Source organism: Nanorana parkeri, unplaced genomic scaffold (assembly GCF_000935625.1).
Source record: "Nanorana parkeri isolate BGI_ZX_2015 unplaced genomic scaffold, ASM93562v1 scaffold9, whole genome shotgun sequence".
Classification (NCBI taxonomy): Eukaryota; Metazoa; Chordata; class Amphibia; order Anura; family Dicroglossidae; genus Nanorana; species Nanorana parkeri.
Window position 1 is genome coordinate 1875578 of NW_017306277.1, and position 18815 is coordinate 1894392.

Genomic DNA, 18815 nt, shown 5'->3' on the forward strand with positions numbered 1-18815 from the left:
TTATTTATTTTTTAACAGCCCTAGGAGGACAACGTTAGGCATATCAGGTTATTTTAGACTGGCTGGGCAGCAGCAGAGTCTTGATGACTCCTTCAGTGTGTCTGACATCAGCACATCTAGATTACAGACTTCATAGTTTAATTTGCCTCAACAACCTCCCTGGTGGGCCCCCCTCCCACTCTCAGGCCCCATAGCAGCCATATGCGCTTTTAACTAAATAAATACACAAATAAATAAATATCACAATGACTCTATAGTCTATCTGAATTTAGAAAACCCTGAGCTATTATAAATTGGATTAGAAATGAGCAGTTTGTTCTATAGAGAAATATGACAAATGTAAAGCTATTGACTTGTGGCATTAAAATGACAAATTACATTTGTTTTGTTTTACATGAGAATGCTCTATTATTTTGTGTTTGGTTTGCCTGGAAATAGTTTGATTGATTTAATAATATAATTTCCTATGAAGGACATGAGGACAGGGTCTCATCTGTTCAGATACAAGATGCCCATTGTCCCTAGAGAGATGCCTACAGACCGGTCCATTTCAGAGCAGCATGGAATGAACTGAATGCTGAGCTCAGGGATGACTTTTCTGCAGGCTCTACTGTAACTAAAATGGGAACACTGTACAAACTGAGTTATACCCAGTTTATATAAAGTGTACCACAGCATAACATAATGTTTGACATTATTGAGTATAGATATGTTAACACCAAGGCATGGAGTTTGCATATGCCCCCGACCCAGGGCACCAAGGGACTTAAAGAAATGGAGCTAGGATAGTGAGGATGTAACAGAGTTCATATATCAGTGTTCTAGTGCTGTAGTAGAAAAAAATCTTTTATTTTAGGTTTACATTTTTTTATTGAGCCCTCTTGATGATGGTGTTCTTTGCATCATTGTGTTTAAGTGCAAGGCACGATCGTGAGGCCCCCTCAAGGGACGGATCCTTGACACCCTATACTTACAGGTTGTTCTCACTCTTACAGGTTCAACCACATGTTCAAATACATGTTATTAGATCTTTCCCAGCCTGATATATTGCTAGAGATGTGTAATATATCTATACACAAGAGACCCCCCCAAAAATACTAACAAGCGCACATAACAACAGCAAAACCTGGGTCTCTCTGCACTGCTGCCTGAAGGACCTTAAAACCAAAACAGTTATCAGATGTGGCTTGACAATACACCTGGCAAAACACAGAAAGCAGTTGCAGTTACAGTGGCAGTCTTGTAATTCTGTGAAACTGTGGCTTGATGGCAAAAAGCCCAAGAAGCACTCACAGACCTAGTAGACCGCGCCTTGACAGGAAAGGGTGGAACCTCATACTTTACACCACAAGCTTGGATGATGATCTGTCTGAGCCACTGAGAAATAGTGGAGCGAGAAGCTGGTCCCCTTTTTTGAGGTTGATCAAGGATGATCACCAGATTAAATTGGCCATCATATTATAGATGGCACATGAGGTCCATCTTTTTGAGGTTTTTTTTTCTTAACTTCGATCCACATTATATGCAGAAGAAAGCTTATTTCTTTGATCTGCTGATGATTAAAAGAGATTAGATACAAAAGTGACAATGTTACTCTTTTCTCTATAATGCATCTGAATGGTGATTATAAATGGTCTGTTTTTTGACAAAAGCAGATGTTACAGCTGCTGTATTTACAAAGCAACTTCTGGTTGTCATTTTGCCAGCTGAGAGTTGCAAGCAAGTGCCAAGTGGGGAGCAGCAAAGGAGCAGAAGGACAGGGTGCACTGCCTACACCCCGTATACTTTGATTACGTTTTACTTGGGAGTGCTCCACACATCCAGTGTCCACAATTAGTAAACACCAAAACCTAAATCCTATAGGAGTTGGTATCTCATATATGAGAAGACCGAATACGTCTATAAATAAAGCAGAAAATCCCTTTATAGTCTTCTACCGGAACCAACAACTGCAGAGCAGATAATATAGAATGAAGATACAGTATACTGACATCTGTACAGCACATGGATACAAACAAGAGACACAGCCTTTATGGAGTAATTCCACTACTTACCCACAATGCTTCATGTTTTGTGGTTTATCCATTCGGACTGCTAACTTTATTTTAAGGTCCTGATCAGGGCAGTTTTTGGACACTGCCATTTTGTGAAACTCTGATTGTTTGGGACTGTTGGGTGTTGGGTGTAGGACAACCTAAAATATGCAAATAAATAGAAAAAACAATAGTCTATCATTCGGTATAAAGTAGTTGAGTCTACATGGAGAAAGCAAGCATGCCCTTCATATATGAATAGCGCTGCGGTTACCAGCACTCTTGCTTTGCAATGCTGAGGTCCAGAGCTCAATTTTCAATATAGAAACTAAGGGGTCTATTCACAAAGCTGCCGAAGGATCTGGCCGCAGCTTCGGCCGATCCTTCGGCTAGCTTCGGCACCAGGACCCCTTCGGTTCAGGAGAACCGAGGGGGTGCTGTAAGGGTGCTGTACGGGCTATTCACAATAGCCCGTACAGCTCCCGATCACGGCCGAGTGGCTCAGTGGAGCGCTGAGCCGTGCTGAAAGACGAAGCTGGCCGAGCGGTGCTGTACGGGCTATTCACTATAGCCTGTACAGCTCCCGAATGTGGCAGAGCGGCTTAGTCGAGCCGAACTCATATGCCTCAGCTCGGCTGAGCCGCGCTGAAAGCCTAAGCTGGGCGAGCGGCCGGCCATTGGCTGGCCGACAGCCTGCTTCTGACAGCTGGGCGGAGCCAGCCGTGATCTTACGGCTGGCTCCGGCCACTTTCAGAGAGATCAGCGTCCCTGGTTGCTAACCGATGTACGGCTGATTTCAGCCGATATACGGCTGAAATCAGCCGTACCAGCCAGAAGTGAATAGCCGAACGGTGTTCGGCTCACTTCACTTCTGATCAGTCATTCACTCGGCTGCCCTCGGCAGCTTTGTGAATAGACCCCTAACTGTATACTGCTCATATGTTCTCTGAATGATTGTCTGTAATACCAGCCCTGAATGTTCCTTTTAAAACCCTAAAGGCTACAGTTAGGGTTATTGGACTGGATTAAATTGGTCAGATACCAAGTACCATACTCGGTACAGGTACATGTACAGATATTTTTCCAGCTCCAAGACTAGACTAGAGAAAAATTCAAAAGTTAGGAGGCAGCTGTCATTTTTCATGTCATCATACAGAGCACCTGGGATTTGTACATCCCTGTTTTATTGTATGATGATTTTTTTTAAATAAATATATATTAGGGATGCACCAATACCATTTTTTTAAGTACAAGTACTGATACTTGTCCAAGTACTCGCAGATACAAGTACTGATACATTTTTGTTTAGTGTCATGTGACAGTTTTTCTAAAACAATACAGACCAATGATTTCAGGACAGTGGTGGAGCGCCAGAGTGAGGTCCCAACTGCAACTGCTGCAACCCTGGTAGATCTCGTGAAAATCGGCACTGGTATCTGAAATTCCCAGTCCTAGTTGGTTCTTATGTATCTGTGTGAATGTCATAGTAGCATTACATTGTTCCTCTAGGGCAGAAACTCATGTAAGTGGTTCTGTGTACTAAGTATATTATGTGCTAATATTTACACATTTTACATATCAGGGCAAATGTTGTTTACTGCAAAGTTCTCCAGCACCATGAATGGCATACATAATAAACATGAGAAACACACCTGTACTTTTTTTTTAGTACTTTTATTTTTGCACTTCCAACAAGGTGACAGAAGGCAGAAACACTAGTATGTTTGACAAGTTTTGGACTTGATGCTCTCAGTTATAATTAAGGAGAACTATGAGGTGAGTGAAAATCACACAGCCTCATAGTTCTAGCCGACCTGTGACAATGAAACTGTCACAGGTCGGCTCAATAGATCGGGAAGTGAGCGAACACATAGCGTCGCTCGCTCACTTCTCGATCCTGTCCCTGTAGAGAGCCGTGACTGTCACTCACGGATCCCTGCAGGGATTCCACCCCTCCCCCAGCGCTGACTGGCGGAACGGACGTGGAAGGGGACAGGTACAGCTGGCTCTGCCTCTACATAGGCAGAGCCAGCTGTCACTCACACACCTGGGTGGATCCAGACAGTAATGTCGGGATCCGTCCTGGCTGCGGCGCCTCAGTATACCGCGAGCTGTAGCTCTATCCTCCTGTAGCTCGCGGTAAACTGAGCTTTGGGTGACGGAAGGATGCTAGTTTGTGTCCTCCCGTTACCCTTAGGAGAACAATGAGGAAAAGCCCTGACCCCATAGTTCTCCTTCAACAAAAATTTTATGCAACATTAATCAGTTTTAACATGTTTGTGGCTCTATCACACACACAAAAAAAGAAGCTGCTAGCAGGTATAAAGTATATGCTCCTAGAGGTGCCTACACATACCTACAGCAGCTCTCACTGCCCTTTGTTATGTTTGAATTAGTCTGTCACTTCTAGGTGAGTGAGCCAGTCCACTCAGTCTATCCTCACACACATTGTAATTGGCCAAAAAGACAACCTGTTATAGAGATGAGTCAACTGAATGTGTTGGTGGTGGTGGTGGTGGTGGGGGAGAGCAAGCAAATTCTGAACTATTCGGAATTAAAAGGGTCTCATAGCAGAATTGTCCCATGCAACCTCCCCACATTTAGCTGGCACTGCTGATCGGATACCATTTATCTGTAATATTTGAAACTTTGGCTTTCCCCTCCTAAATGAGCCTATGTAGCTCTGGTTTAATGGAGCTGTTGGCAGGGTATGCAAGACTGGGATGAGTACGAGCTTTACATTCCCTTTCAGCAGAATGGTGTCCAGCCTCCCAAGGCAGGCCTAGTATACCAAGTATACCAAGAGGGTTTTACAATCAGCAGTCAGTTGGGCTTTGGTCCACCCCATTTTTGCAGCCACTACCGTTATGCGAGTGCTGCTGTTCACAATGCTTTTGGATCAAAAATATAAAAACAAATTATTTTACTTGTCCTGATGGGTTGTTCATATTTCCTGTGAGAGTTAATGGAAGTAGGGGCTAGGGGTATATATTTTCCCTAAATATCTTGATGCTAAAATGTCTAACTCTTTACTTTCTCAGGCATTTGGGTGTTATGTTGATACATTCCTTACCCGTCCAAGTTCCTTATCCTCCAGTGCCAGCACTCCAGTGCTCTCTGTAAAAAGCTTCACTTTGACGGCAGGCAGTGCATGAGTAGTGCTAAAGTCCCCTTGTGTCCCCCAGCTGCAAAAAAAGACAAACAATTGTCAACATGCATGATAAGCAAATCAGACAAAGGGTTAAATCTAAAATGACAATGTAGCACAAAAATGTGCTACAACTCAGTGACAAGAAATGTGTTAATTGTCTCCCTAGTTAATGTGAGACAGATGTCTGGGATGGTACTTTGGTGCTAAGATCTTGTAGGTGCAAGATGTTGCATATCAGCAGTAGCACAACTCTTGTTCTTTATTAACCAATTTCTATAAGTAGTATTTCTGGGAGTATTCAAAGTTTCATTTATAGTGACTGAAGAAAAAGAATATAACTTGGACAGGGTGTCAAAGTAGCCAATCACCAATCAAGTGGAAGAAAGGGGAGTAAGTCACACGCTCCCCTATACCCTGCAAAGGCAAAGCACGGGTTCAGTTTAAGCTTTAAGTGCCATCTTAAAACCTCCACATGTGGACTTAAACTAAGGGGTCTATTCACAAAGCCTAGCCGTAGCTTCGGCTGATCCTTCGGCTAGCTTCGGCTCCAGGACCCCTTCGGTTCAGTAGAACCAAAGGGCTGCTGTACGGGCTATTCACTATAGCCCGTACAGCTCCCGAAGTCGACTGAGCCGAGGTGAAAGCCGAAGCTGGCCGAGCGGCCGGCCGACAGCCTGCTTCTGACAGCTGGGCGGAGCCAGCCGTGATCTTAAGGTTGGCTCCGGCCACTTGCAGAGAGATCAGTGTCCCTGGTTACCAGCTAACCAGGGACACTGATCTCCAGACAGCCCAACTCTCCCAGGCGCTGCGGGAGACTCCCGCTCCCGGCCGCCCAGGAGAGAAACACTGCTTTTTCTTTCTTTTTTTATTCTGACATGCAGCCCTTGGCTGTCGTCAGAATAAAAAAAAGATTTCTCCGTAGGAATGCATTGCTAGATTCCTATTGGCTATTTCAATTTGCAATAACCAATAGCAAACTAGCTATTGCACCCGCCCACTGCTGCTGTCAATCAGCAGAGGGGACCTGCAGTTCTCCATCAGGTCCCCACTAGTTATTGGCAGCAGCAGAGGGCGGGTGCAATAGCTAGCTCAGCGGCATTCGGCTATTCACTCACTGCTGTTCGGCATCTATAAGAATAGACGAAACAGCAGCGAGTAGCCTGCCAGAGGTTCCGCCTAGCCGATCCAGATGTTGGATCGGCTGAGTCGAACTCCTTCTGCACTTCAGGTCGGCCGAACATGCCAAGCATGTTCGGGTGACCCAAAGCCACGCAAAGCTACCCGGTGTACGGCTGATTTCAGCCGATAAACGGCTGAAATCAGCCGCACCAGCTTGAAGTGAATAGCCAAACCGCGTTCGGCTCACTTCGCTTCAGGTCGGTCGTTCACTCGGCTGCCTACGGCAGCTAAGTGAATAGACCCCTAAGATTCTTAATTAAATAAGATCACACTGTACTATGTCCACCCTACTCCCTAAACAAGTGGTAATGTAAGTCAGAACTTTACTAAAAACACATGCTAGCAGGAAGACTTTTTATTGCAGAAGGGATGTACTTTGAGACATACTACTAATAAATGCTTCTCATCTAACTGCTTGCAAACTTCTATAGACCTAAGTGGATAATCTCGGCATGCCTTGGTGTCAGGATGAATTACATCCTGAGCGCATGCAGTGGAGTTACGTCAACTCCACTGCAGCCAATCAAGATGGTTGAAGATGACATAGGTGGAAAAAGACTGAGAAAAGATGTTGGCATCAGCGAAGAAGCTCATTGACATCACATCATTGGAGGTTACTTGAACAAAGTGGACTTCATTTACTATTTTAAGCCCAACTCCAGCCCAAATTTCTATTGCTCAAAGGAGTAGTGGGGATGAGCAGCTGGAATATGAACTTTCCGTAGTTTCATAGGAGCAATGTTTAGGCCTGATGGCTCAGTTTCGGTGGCTCTTTAAAAAATGGGGGGCCTCAGGGGGGTTGCCTAGAATGATAAATCCATTTGAATAAAGGCTAAAAGAGCTTTTTACTTGCTGTCTTTGCTCCTATTTGGGGGATTCTTATTAACTTCCTGTAAGACAGGAAATTCACACCAGCACAGGGAGATCATGCACACTCTATGCAGATAAATAATAATCTTAATCAAATCATTATTAAATCAAAGGGAAAAATATGGATGCATTATTGGCTAGCATTACTGTCAGAATAAGATTGTGGTGGGGGTTCTCGTTTTTATGATGCCAAAGTCACATTGCTCTAAAAACCTGTAACATTTATCTGTATGAAGGTGTAAAGTTCTCGGTTCTGTATAGGAAAAGCCCTATGAGGGTAACCTTTACATCCTTCTCCTCTATAGTCCTCTACTGCCCAGGGACCAATGTGATTGGCAGATCTTATAAATACATGTAACTGAGCATCATTTGGATTGTGAAATTAAGAGCCCGGGATACAGGGGATTTTGTTCTACTCTAGATTGTATCCTTTTGGGAAAGGCACAAAGTCTGATCTGCTGGATAGAGTTCAACAGCTGGTGCCTGCCAGCAAATGCATTTCATCAGCAGTAGATCGGTGCAGACAGCTGCATTTTGCCCAGGATGACAGCCGTGAACTTTACAACAAACGAGGATGCCCCAAGCGTGCAGGTAGCGGCACATTCAGCTTCATCTGTGTAAAATAAATGCTGGAATTTGTTCAAAGCTCAAGAGTGGGATGTACAAGAAAAGATCCCAACAGTATATAACGGCATGTGATTTCTGGGCCAGGACATGCGGAAGAAATAATATACTGTATAACCTACCTCTAGCCAAATTCATATTTAGTCTTAGAAAGAATAAGGAAGAGGTCACATTGGTCGGGTATTTATTCCTCTCCATCTCTCTGTGACACAATGGAATATGGCAGCACAGTGGCTTAGTGGATAGCACTTCTGTCTGGAAGCACTGAGGTGTCTTGCTTGAATCTCACTCAGGACACTATCTGCAAAGAGTTTGCATGTTCTCCCTGTGCTTGCTTGGGTTTCCTCCCACACTCCAAAGACATGCTGGTAGGTTAATTGGCTCCTGTCTAAATTGGCACTGTATGGATGTGAGATAGGGACCTTAGATAGTAAGTTCATCGAAGCCAGGGACTGATGTGAATGTACACTATTTAACGCACTGTTAAACTTTTTGCTTTCTGCTTTATAAATACCAATGGTAAATACATAAATGAGGTTGTCAGTCGGACAGGAAGACACAGGCAGAAACAAAAACATTGTCAGAAGTTGTTACTTTTCCCCACTGATTTTCCATCACTTCCTGTCTTGACACAGCCTATTATCTGCTCCAATTTATATACTGTGCTTCAAAGTAATCATTATTATTATTATACAGGATTTACATAGCGCCAACAGTTTGCACAGCTCTTTACAATATAAGGAAGACATTACAATCACAATACAATTCAAGACAAGATGGTAAGGAGGGCCCTGCCCCTGAGGGCTTACAATCTAAAAGGGAGGGGGAGTTCAATTGAACCGTCCTAATTTATCACTGTGATGCTGTCAGGTTGCATATAAAGTCCTTATGGTGTCTGCCCAGTGAGTGTTGCTTCGACCTGGTTTCCTATTGTTTTTTTGCAATGATTCAAGTTATCGTTTGTAAGTGAACTTTTATCATTTCATTCATAAAAAAAAAGGTTTATTAGCATTATCCAGTACACTCTGGTTTGCTCTTATCCCCCATGCAAAGGAAGGAATATGCCTCTTTTTTTGCTTTTTAGTCATTAGCAAAGTGCTGTAGCAAGGTTAAAAAAAAAACCTGTGCTGCCAGAACATAGGAGAGTTAGACCGCAGCTCTTACACAAAACACAGCGGACATGACCCACTTATCACTGCTATAATCCAGATAGCTCTTGCTTACTGAGCTTCGCTGTTGATTAGAGCAGTGTTCAGGGAGGTGCTCGACTGTGTCCAACAGGAGTAGCAGTCAGGCTCTCCTAACTGCTGCAGCAAAGTGTTTTTATAACTCCTGCAGCAGCACTTAGGTGATAAAAAGAGGTAAAAATATTACTGTGCAAGCAGCCTGGCTGCATACATTATTGAATTTAGAGGGTTCAGTTGGGCTTTAACACTGTATAGATTGCATACACTGGACTGCATTATTTTACACTTTGCTTAATATGTATCACAATTGTTAGCCCATACTGTAAGCATTGCAGCACAAGGAGCCATTCAGGTGTGCTGCAATGCTTACAGCAGGCCTCAAAATTTCCACTCGCCCCCTCGCAATTGGCGAGTGAAAATTGCGGGGGGGCTAGTGGAATGTCAGCAATGGTGCCTCGCCGGCGGGACTAGGGATGGAACACTACCGCCGCGGCAATTGCTCGCTCACTTCTGTTTTCTCTTCTCTTTCTCGCCTGCTGCAGCTACAGAGTGGCCGAGCCCGAGAAGGAGAAGAGAGAACAGAAGCGAGCGAGCGATTGCCGCGGCGGTAGTGTTCCACCCAGAGCCGGAGCTAGCTCTCTGCGCTCACTCTCTTTCGTTCCGGCCGCTTCAGCTCCACTCAGAGAGGCGGCTCTGATTACACCCGTTATCGCTCCCTCTCTCTCCTTCTGGCCGCTCTGAAGCTTCAGCGGCCGGGAGCAGAGAGAGGGAACGCTGACAGGTGTGATCGTAGCTGCCTCTCTGAGTGGTCGCTTCCTGGAGCTGTAGCTGGAGCGGTCGGGAGAAGAGGTGATCATTCAGCGGTGTGATTCTGAGCAGTCTTAAAGAGCCCCCACTCCCAGTCCACATCTTTTTGACGTTATTAATCTGAGTTGCCCCACTCAGTATGCCCCTCGCTTGCAGCCATATTGAGTGGGGCACTCATATTAATAAAGTGCTGAATTAGTCTGACCCAGAGGCGGACTAGGCCCGGGGTCAGGGTGGCAATTGCCACCCTGACCCCGGGCCTAGTCCGCCTCTGGGTCAGACTAATTCAGCACTTTATTAATATGAGTGCCCCACTCAATATGGCTGCAAGCGAGGGGCATACTGAGTGGGGCAACTCAGATTAATAACGTCCGATGTGGACTAGGAGGGGGGCCTCTTTAAGACTGCGGTGGCGGGGAGAAAAGAATAAGAAGCTCCACTGCCATCGCCTGTGCCCTCTTCGATTGGGCTCCTCGGTGGCCACAGCAGTTTCCTCCGCCCACCTCAGCTGCCATTGATGGGAGAGGAAGACTGCCGGCCTCTGCTGCGCGCGAGAGAGAGAGCCCCTGGAGCCGGCTGGACGTGCAGGCAACCTCTGCACTGCGCGTCACAATGCTGACCTCTGCACTGCGCGTCACATTGCTGGCCTCTGCACTGCGCATCACATTGCTGGCCTCTGCACTGCGCGTCACACAGCTGGCCTCTGAATTCTGTATTGACCCACTGACTTCTGTACTGTGCATTGTTACTGATCTTTATACTCTGCGTCACACCGCTGACCTGGCGGAGTTAAGGCCGGGGCAGGGTAGGGGTTAGGTGGGGCAACTGTTGGCGAGTAACTTTTCAGGCCTGGCTAGTAGCTTAGGACTTGAAATTTTGAGCCCTGGCTTACAGTATGTGCTAACAATTAACATTTTATACACAAAAGTAGGTGCACAGCTCTCCTTAATGCCTTGTGCATAAAGCACATAACCCTTGGCACTCGTGGGGGCATTACTTGCAAGACATGCCAAAAGTGATCTTCTCCAAAGTCTTAAATAAAGATAAAAAACTTTTGCTAGCTCAAAATGTAGCAATGCCATAAATAGAGCTTTTCTGCCAACTGTATATATGAAATGAAAGAGCCAGCTTTATTTCTTTATCTAAAACATTGGCACAGATCACATTTTGGAGTTTCCAACAAGGAACACAATGACACAAAGGAAGAACAGAGTCATGGCGATATAAGCTCCTCAAGCTGTTGTTTCTTCGTCACTGTCCAATTACAGTCTTAGGTGGGAACTGGGAAGACCTAGCTGTATTACTTAAAGGAGAACTATGTGGTGAGTGAATTACACTCATCCCCATAGTTAGAGCCAACATGTAACATGCAAACTGTCACACGTCGGCCCTATTGATTGGGAAGTGAGCGAAAACATACCACCGATCCGCTCACTTCCAGATTATCTCCCTGCAGAGAGTGGTGACTGTTAGTCACCGCTCCCCGCACGGATTCCTGCCTCCCCTCTCTGATCCTCCAGTGCTGACTGGAGGGACAGGCTGGGCAGGCATAGCATAGTATAGCATAGTATTGTCTGGATCCGTTCCAGCTGCGGCGCTCTCAGCATATAGTCCTCCCATGACCCAAAATAGAACTATGGAAAAAAAACGTCACCCCCATAGTTCTCCTTCAACTGTTGTAGAAAAAAGTCAAGTCTCCAGGCTGGATGTGCTGTCTGTAAGGCTGTGTAAATCTCAAGAATGAATGGACAACAATGTAAACCCTTTGGCAGGTAAAGCAGCTCTCATATATATTTAATGTGTGCATTAAGCTGTTTGCTTAGAATTTATCTTTAGGAACTTGGGATTCTCCAGGACAGAGGAACTATGGGGCACATCTGGCCCTTCTTCAAATCAAGAAATGTCCTCCTATATCAGCACATATTAGATTTGGGCTACCACTAAAGCGAACAATTAGTCACCATGTTGCAACACCTAAAATCCCATGTTTGGAGACCATATTAAGATCTGTTTTCTCATCTCTAATTAATTTTCGTCTCTCCTTTTCCCAGGCATGGAAAATGTCAGGGAAGTGATAGATATTCTTTGCAGAGCGTGAAGGAAATGCTCCATGCACTGCATGACAGCATCTGCCTTTGAACCGACACTCCTGTTTACTATTAAAAGCTTCGTATTTGCCGAGCATTCTCAGACCATATGGTATCGACAAATGTTGCTAAGGCAAAAACAAACAATCGTTTTCATCGGGTTTTTTTCACAGGATGAGGAAATTGTCACACAGGGACCAAACCCTAAACAAGAGAGGCTTGCAATAAAGACCATATTTGTAGACGGCTCTAAATACACTTGGAGCGCTAATTAGATAAGAGACAGCAAACATTCCGCTAATTTCCTACAGCGGAGTTAAAAAAGAAGAATGGCTCAGTTGAGATCATAACAGTCAGGTAGTATTAAATGTACATCAAGTCACACAGGAACATTTTGCATTCACGTTGACTCTGTAGAAATAGCCTATCTGCTCATTGCTTTTAAATTTGAATGCTAGACAAACAGCTACAAAAATTAAATGCATATAATAGAGCTGTTTTACCTGCTAAAGGGTTTGTATTTCTGTCGATCCAGTCCTGAGATTACACAGCTCTTCCACATAGCACAGCCCTGCCTGGCGGGATCTTCTCGGTTGCAGTTTTACCTTCACTTGCAGGGCTCCTTCCCAGCCCACCCTGAGGCTCAGCAGTGAATGAAGAAGCAGCACATTGTGCTCATCTCTCTGTCACTCTGCACTATCCACATATCAGCATGTTTCTTGCAATGCAGAACACCTGATAGGCTACTTCCTATCCCTTTCTGAGGTCTGCTTTACAGTGCAAGGCTCATACCGTTAATTTCAGGTACTAACACTTATTACCTTAAACCTGGAGTTCAGCTTGTGGTATACTGTACAGTTTGAACCGCTTGACTGATGTGTGTTTGCTAAAACCCTCTAGTGGCTGGTTTTCTTAACCTGTATGCAAGTTTTCAAAAATTCAGGGTATTGTGTTCACTTGCCCAGAGGACCACGCTTTGTACTTCCCAAGATGAAGACTGTAAAGCACAGAATAATGTGGCAAATGGTCATCATAGCCCCCTTGTAACAACTGGAAAGTTTTTTTTTTAACCTGACTGAAATGGATCATTTATAATACCCAATTTAAGGGGCCAGTCCTCCATCAACAAATCTAGAATTTGATAAAAGTAAAAGCAGGCACCTTACTGTGCCTGAAGTGTAGCTTTTGACAACCCATCACTGTCCTGACAATTCCTATCATGCAGGATAAGTAAAAGGGTCATTAGGACCCAAACCTCTTACAGAGGGGGCAGATCATGTTGGGTCTGCCATCCCTTACCCCCTGTCCATGGCCTTTGGTCCACTTCACAAACCCATTCATTCCTACACCCTTTTGCTCCCATCCATCCTCCTTCCCACTGTAATCCAGAATGTTCTCTTATTCTCTTCCTCTTCTCTCTTGCTTCTCTTTTTCTCTTCTGCTCTCTTACTCCTTTTTTACTTTCCTACTAAGGTTTTTTTGTTCTCATATCTACTAAAATCTCACATTAGGTCGTACAACCAGTCAGGTCATTTTCTGCCTTCTATACACAGAAAATACCTTTCGGTAACAATGGAGACAGTGCATTTGGCCTGCCGGTAACAATTCAGCATTGGTAGTATCAGCAGTCTTTCATGGGCTTTCTTGATCTATTTAGGTCAACCATTGCCTTCTGCTAATATACCTTTTGTGCCACAGACTTTTAGTACTGTTTAGGGATGCACCGATACCAGTTTTTTGGTATTGAGTACGAATACCGATATTATTTTTCGAGAATCACCGATACCGAATACTGATACTGGAAGTCCCTGATTAGCCGGGAAGCCATCTCCATGCTCCCTTGTCACCAGGTGACGAGGAAGCATGGAGCTGGCTTTCTGGTCAATCAGGCAGCCCGGGAGAGCGTAATGACTCCCCGCCTGGCTTCCTGATTTGCCAGTTTCCCGACCAATCAGGAAGCCGGGAGGGGAGTCATTACACGGTCCCTCATCACATAGTGCAATGAGCCGGCTTCCTAGCCAATCAAGAAGCCGGGCAGCATGTAATGACTCGCCGCCTGATTCCTGATACCGGAAGTTCCAGTATCTGGATAAGCATCGGGAGCATTTAGGTGAGTATGAGTACTCGCCCAAATACTCTGTATTGGCACCAATACTGATACTAGTATCGGTATCGGTGCATCCCTTTTACTGTTTATACTACCATTTATTTCTTAAAGTGACACCAAACTCAGGTGTTACATCTTAAAAATGCATTCAAGTATCTTAACTATCAATAAAAATGTATCTTATTTGTGTATTACTCTGCGGTAGATCCTCAAATCATCTCTGAATTGATGCTGACACTGTCCTTCCTCCTGGAGGGTGGCTACTTTTGTCCCCCCCCCTTCCCCACTCCCATGATGGACTACAATCTCAATACAAATTAGTAAACTAAACACAGATTGTAGTCCATCACGGGAGCGAGCTTGGAGCAGTGGCTACTGTACAAAATGGAGAGCAAAAGTAGCCACCCTCCAGAAAGAAGAACAGTGCCAGCACCAATTCAGAGATGATTTGAGGATCTACAACTGAGTGATACACAAATTAGATACATTTTTGTTAATAGGGTACTTGAATGCATTTTTAAGTATGAATTCCTGAGTTTGAGTTCCTCAGTTTAGTGTCACTTTATTTGAACTTGATATATTTTCATCTCAGTCTGGTAATAGTATACACCTCATGTTTATACATAAAGAATATATTAAAAAGAGTAATTGAACTACCCTCTCTCTACCACACCTTTTCTCACTCCAGTACAGCTCCGGTTGACACCTGGGACGGGGAAAAGAAAACCCTATGGAAGCTTACAGGAATCTTCAGTTTGGCATCCTCCGTTTTCTCAGGATCCCCCAAGAATGCTGAGTGATATCAGCCTTGGCAAACAGGCCTGTAGTGGGAGTCTACAGTAAATATTACTTGGGGGTGGGGGGCTATTATGTACTCTAGGTCTTATTCGTTGAGGACATTAAGGCCGGCTTTAATGATATTGGCTGAGTTTATGTTCTTGGATTGCCACACTCTACAAAGAATAGTCATTGCCATGCTGTCATTAAGCACTTTACATCTACACAGCATCAATCACAGGATATGCACTACAGTAGTTCATTAAATCATGGTGAAGTGATTGCATTATGAGCAAAAAAAATTGTTTTGTGCTATTCATGAATCTCCTAAATAAACTCCCTCCCCTAACGTGAGACACTGATGCCATACAAGGAGCTGAAGGGGACTGCAATTAATGGGAGGTAATTTGTCTTTCACAGCACTGAATGTTCATACATATGGCAGTCTTCTAAGGAACAAAATGCTCTTCTAGTTTTTCCACTATCATTTCTGTTGAGGATATAAGAAATTCTGATGTTGGTAATGATATTGTTTCCAGCAGATATTTGGCAGTGGAGAAAAAAATAAAATAAGTAAGATAGTATGTGCTACAGTTCTAGTGTTAAAAGACTATAGTTCTAGAGTTAAAAGACTAAAAAACGGATTCACATTTGTAACATTTTATGTCTATAATATACAGGCTATGTGTTCTTTGTTGTCCTAGGTATATTAATACCTGAATTTCAGGAAAAACACCTAAATACACAGCTGGAATATTTTACCTGCCAAATAATTTGCAATTCTGTGTAGCCAGGCTTGCAATCTAGACACCCCTACCAGACAGCCCAGCTAGGTCACAGACTTCACTTTTCTCATCTGCAAACAAGCAATACAGCTTAGTCCAAGCAGAGAATGATCATTAATATATGTGACCACTTTATTTCAACGGAGGAATTGACTTCAGGAATTACCCAAGTCTAATTGTTACTACACATAAGGCATAGATTGTATTGCATATCCTACCACAGTGCAGGTTACACACATCTCAAAAGAGAAACTCTCTGACCAAAATATTTTTTTAAATTTGGATAGAGTGAGAAAGTCAAGATTGTATTGCTTGTCCCCACTAGAGCTGTACCATTTGTACTGGTGACCATTGTTACTGGGACAAAAAGTGATGGGTAATCTGAAATATTATGCTTGTCACCATTACAGAAGGTGAAGAAAAATCTTCCATTGGGGACACCAGTGCTGGTGACTACTGCACTCAACATGGCAGCCATAGAATTATTATGCAGAGCAGGCCAAATACTCACGTATGTCCTTTCATTGCTCCATCAATGGTCGGAATCACTGGCAAATTACTTTCTGCAGCATTTCCATCAGCAATGTCTTGCTGATCCAGGCAGCCATGTAGCCACGTGTGGAAAAAGGTGAGTATAGTGGGCCATGGCCATAAGAAAGGATCTCCCCTTTGAGAGATGTCCCTCCTGTTGTCTATACACTTTAAAATGAACTTTTCTGTAGCTTAACAAGCCTACATAGATATATTCTTGACATATTTCTGCAACAGTATAACTATTTAACTAACTTTATCTCAAAAGCATTTCTTTAGCTCAAATAAAGTGACTTTGTCTAGCCTGAGATGATGCCATCTGTCTGCTGCAGGCAAGAGGGAGCGTTTTCTCATGTCACGTTGGTGGCTGCGGCAGGATGCTCTTGTCTCCCCTCCCATAGTATTCAGACTGCAACATTTTTTTGCAAGTCACAAGTTGAGAGGCTTCAGCAGGGGGCACATCAGTGTCACACCTTTGTGAACACAGCCAAGAACTGCACAGACCCCTAGATTTCCATGACCAAGTCATCTCTGATCTGGCATTTCAGTCGAGGATATAGATGCGGACCCTGCTTATGACGCCTGAACAAAGAGCCATCCCTATAATAAAAAAGTCAGATAATGGCATTGCCAGGGGGAACATGGTCCATTTCAGTGAGAGGTAAGAATGCTTACATAATACTTAGCATGGATTTACTTAAAGCTAAACTCCAGCTATAAAAATGTATGTATATTTAATTGAGCCACCTTGGTACAATGTATGTAAGTATATATGAATTATCCCTGGAAGAGCCGCAGGGATTCTGTTAAACACTGTAGAAACTGGAGCTACTACAGCACTTTACAGTGATCTACCATTTCCTGTACTGCCACTGTGCTAAGCGAGTTCCCCTCTGCTTTTAAAACACAGGGGGGCATTAGCTCGGCACCGTGGCCATTCAGTGAACACCTAGTATTGTTATCAATGAATACTCTGCATTCTCTGATTGGATGAGGGGCAGTGATGTTACTGCATTGCTTCTCATCCAATCAGAGAAAGACAATTTTTTACAGCAGAGCGGCTGTTCCTATCCCTGGTCGAATGTGGTAAAGCACTGTAGCAACTCCAGCTACTACAGTGTTTTAGAGAATCTCTGCGGCCCTACCAGGCTTAAATTATATATCCTTACATTATGCCAAGCTGGACCAATGTAAGTATAAATACCTGGAATTCAGCTTTAATATGAAAGCATATATAATGCTAGGTCCACTTTAACAACAGATTTCTGCTCACAGGATAATTGAATAAAAAAATGTGAATTATCTAAACATATGTCATTTTACATAAAAAATTAAGCATACTGTACATCTAAAGTAAAAACTGTTAGCAGATGTAAAATACAATTTTTTGTGGCGTTGCCATGGTGAAGGGTGGTGAAAGCGGTGACACTTTTTCAGCTTTTTTAGGATCTAGGTGATGGACAGAGAGAAACATATATTGTTTGTGATTTGATAGCTGTCATCTGGAGCTTATTATCCTCTAGTCAGTTTTTAGCTTGTCTGCTGCCCTTCACAGAATGTTTACTACACTGATAAGGAATCTAGTGAAGCTCAGGCAACAAGTACTATGAAATGCCTGCCCATACCACACAACACCCCTTGACATCCCAAGGATAGTCTATTCAAACACTGACTTTTTCCTAAAGTTGGTATTTACATAGGGTTGGGCATGCCCCCAGCCCAATACAACAGTACTCAAGTCTTGTGATATGTCACCAAGCACTGCCCAGGGCTGTTCCTATAATGCTAAGAGCTCTTAGCAACCTGTGAGGCTCTGGCCGGCATACCTCCCAGCTCACTGACATCACTGGTAGATGCGGGAATATGGGCAGCTCTACCTAGAGCGAGGACATATGGATCAAACAGAGTTCAATTTTGCAGAACCTGATCATGCTGGATCAGGGGTAATCTGATGTAAATGGACACATCCGGTTACATCCGATTCCCCATAGACCAATAAGGTTATGGTAATTTCAGCTTTTATCTCCATCACAACATGAAGGGAAAAAACTGGACGGACATGGATGTCACAACGCTGATATCTATTCCGATCAGCAGGGGATCCATGCATGGACAATGTGAAAGGGGCCTTACCTAATTTTTCCCACACTTGTAGCAAGTCCTCTCCTGTGTTGAAGCTGAATATGCTCAATTCCCTATAAACTTGCAGCTCAACAATATAATCCTTTGAAGCTACAGTTGCTATCTTGAGCCCACCTTAACTTCCTGTATAAACAACCTCCATTAATCTTCAATCACTTCTCTCCCTGATCGGTACTGTCATACTGTTGTCGGCCCCCTCTCACAGCTATTAGCTTTCACTGCCATCAATCATTTTGTTCCGAGCTTTATGTGAAAGAATACATCTCTGTCATCCCTTCAGAGCTGCCTGCAACCATTCAGCAAGGGGCACAACTAAAGTCTGCAGCACCCAGTAAAGAGTAGCAGGCACATCTGAAGGATGCTGGAGGATGTGTTCTTTCATATAATTATTTTGAACAAGATCTGAGGTAAGAAAGCTGCAACCTTTACAGGATCTGACCGGCCCCTCCCACCAAACTCAGAGCAAAGAGAAGCAAACAGACAGGTATTCTTAAAACAGGTATTTCTTGAATACAATGATCCGATTGATAAATAT

At 43.8% G+C, this 18815-nt stretch overlaps 1 protein-coding gene across 1 annotated transcript in view; it reads right to left on the reverse strand.

Annotated features, from left to right (window-relative positions):
• The window catches only part of CADPS (calcium dependent secretion activator), a 372013-nt gene that overhangs the window by 179966 nt on the left and 173232 nt on the right, over positions 1–18815 (reverse strand). The window contains exons 7-8 of the mRNA XM_018554448.1: positions 5107–5218; positions 2055–2194 (exon numbers count right to left, since the gene is read on the reverse strand). Of these exons, the coding sequence (XP_018409950.1) occupies positions 2055–2194; positions 5107–5218 (252 nt within the window). The remainder of the gene's footprint in view (positions 1–2054; positions 2195–5106; positions 5219–18815) is intronic.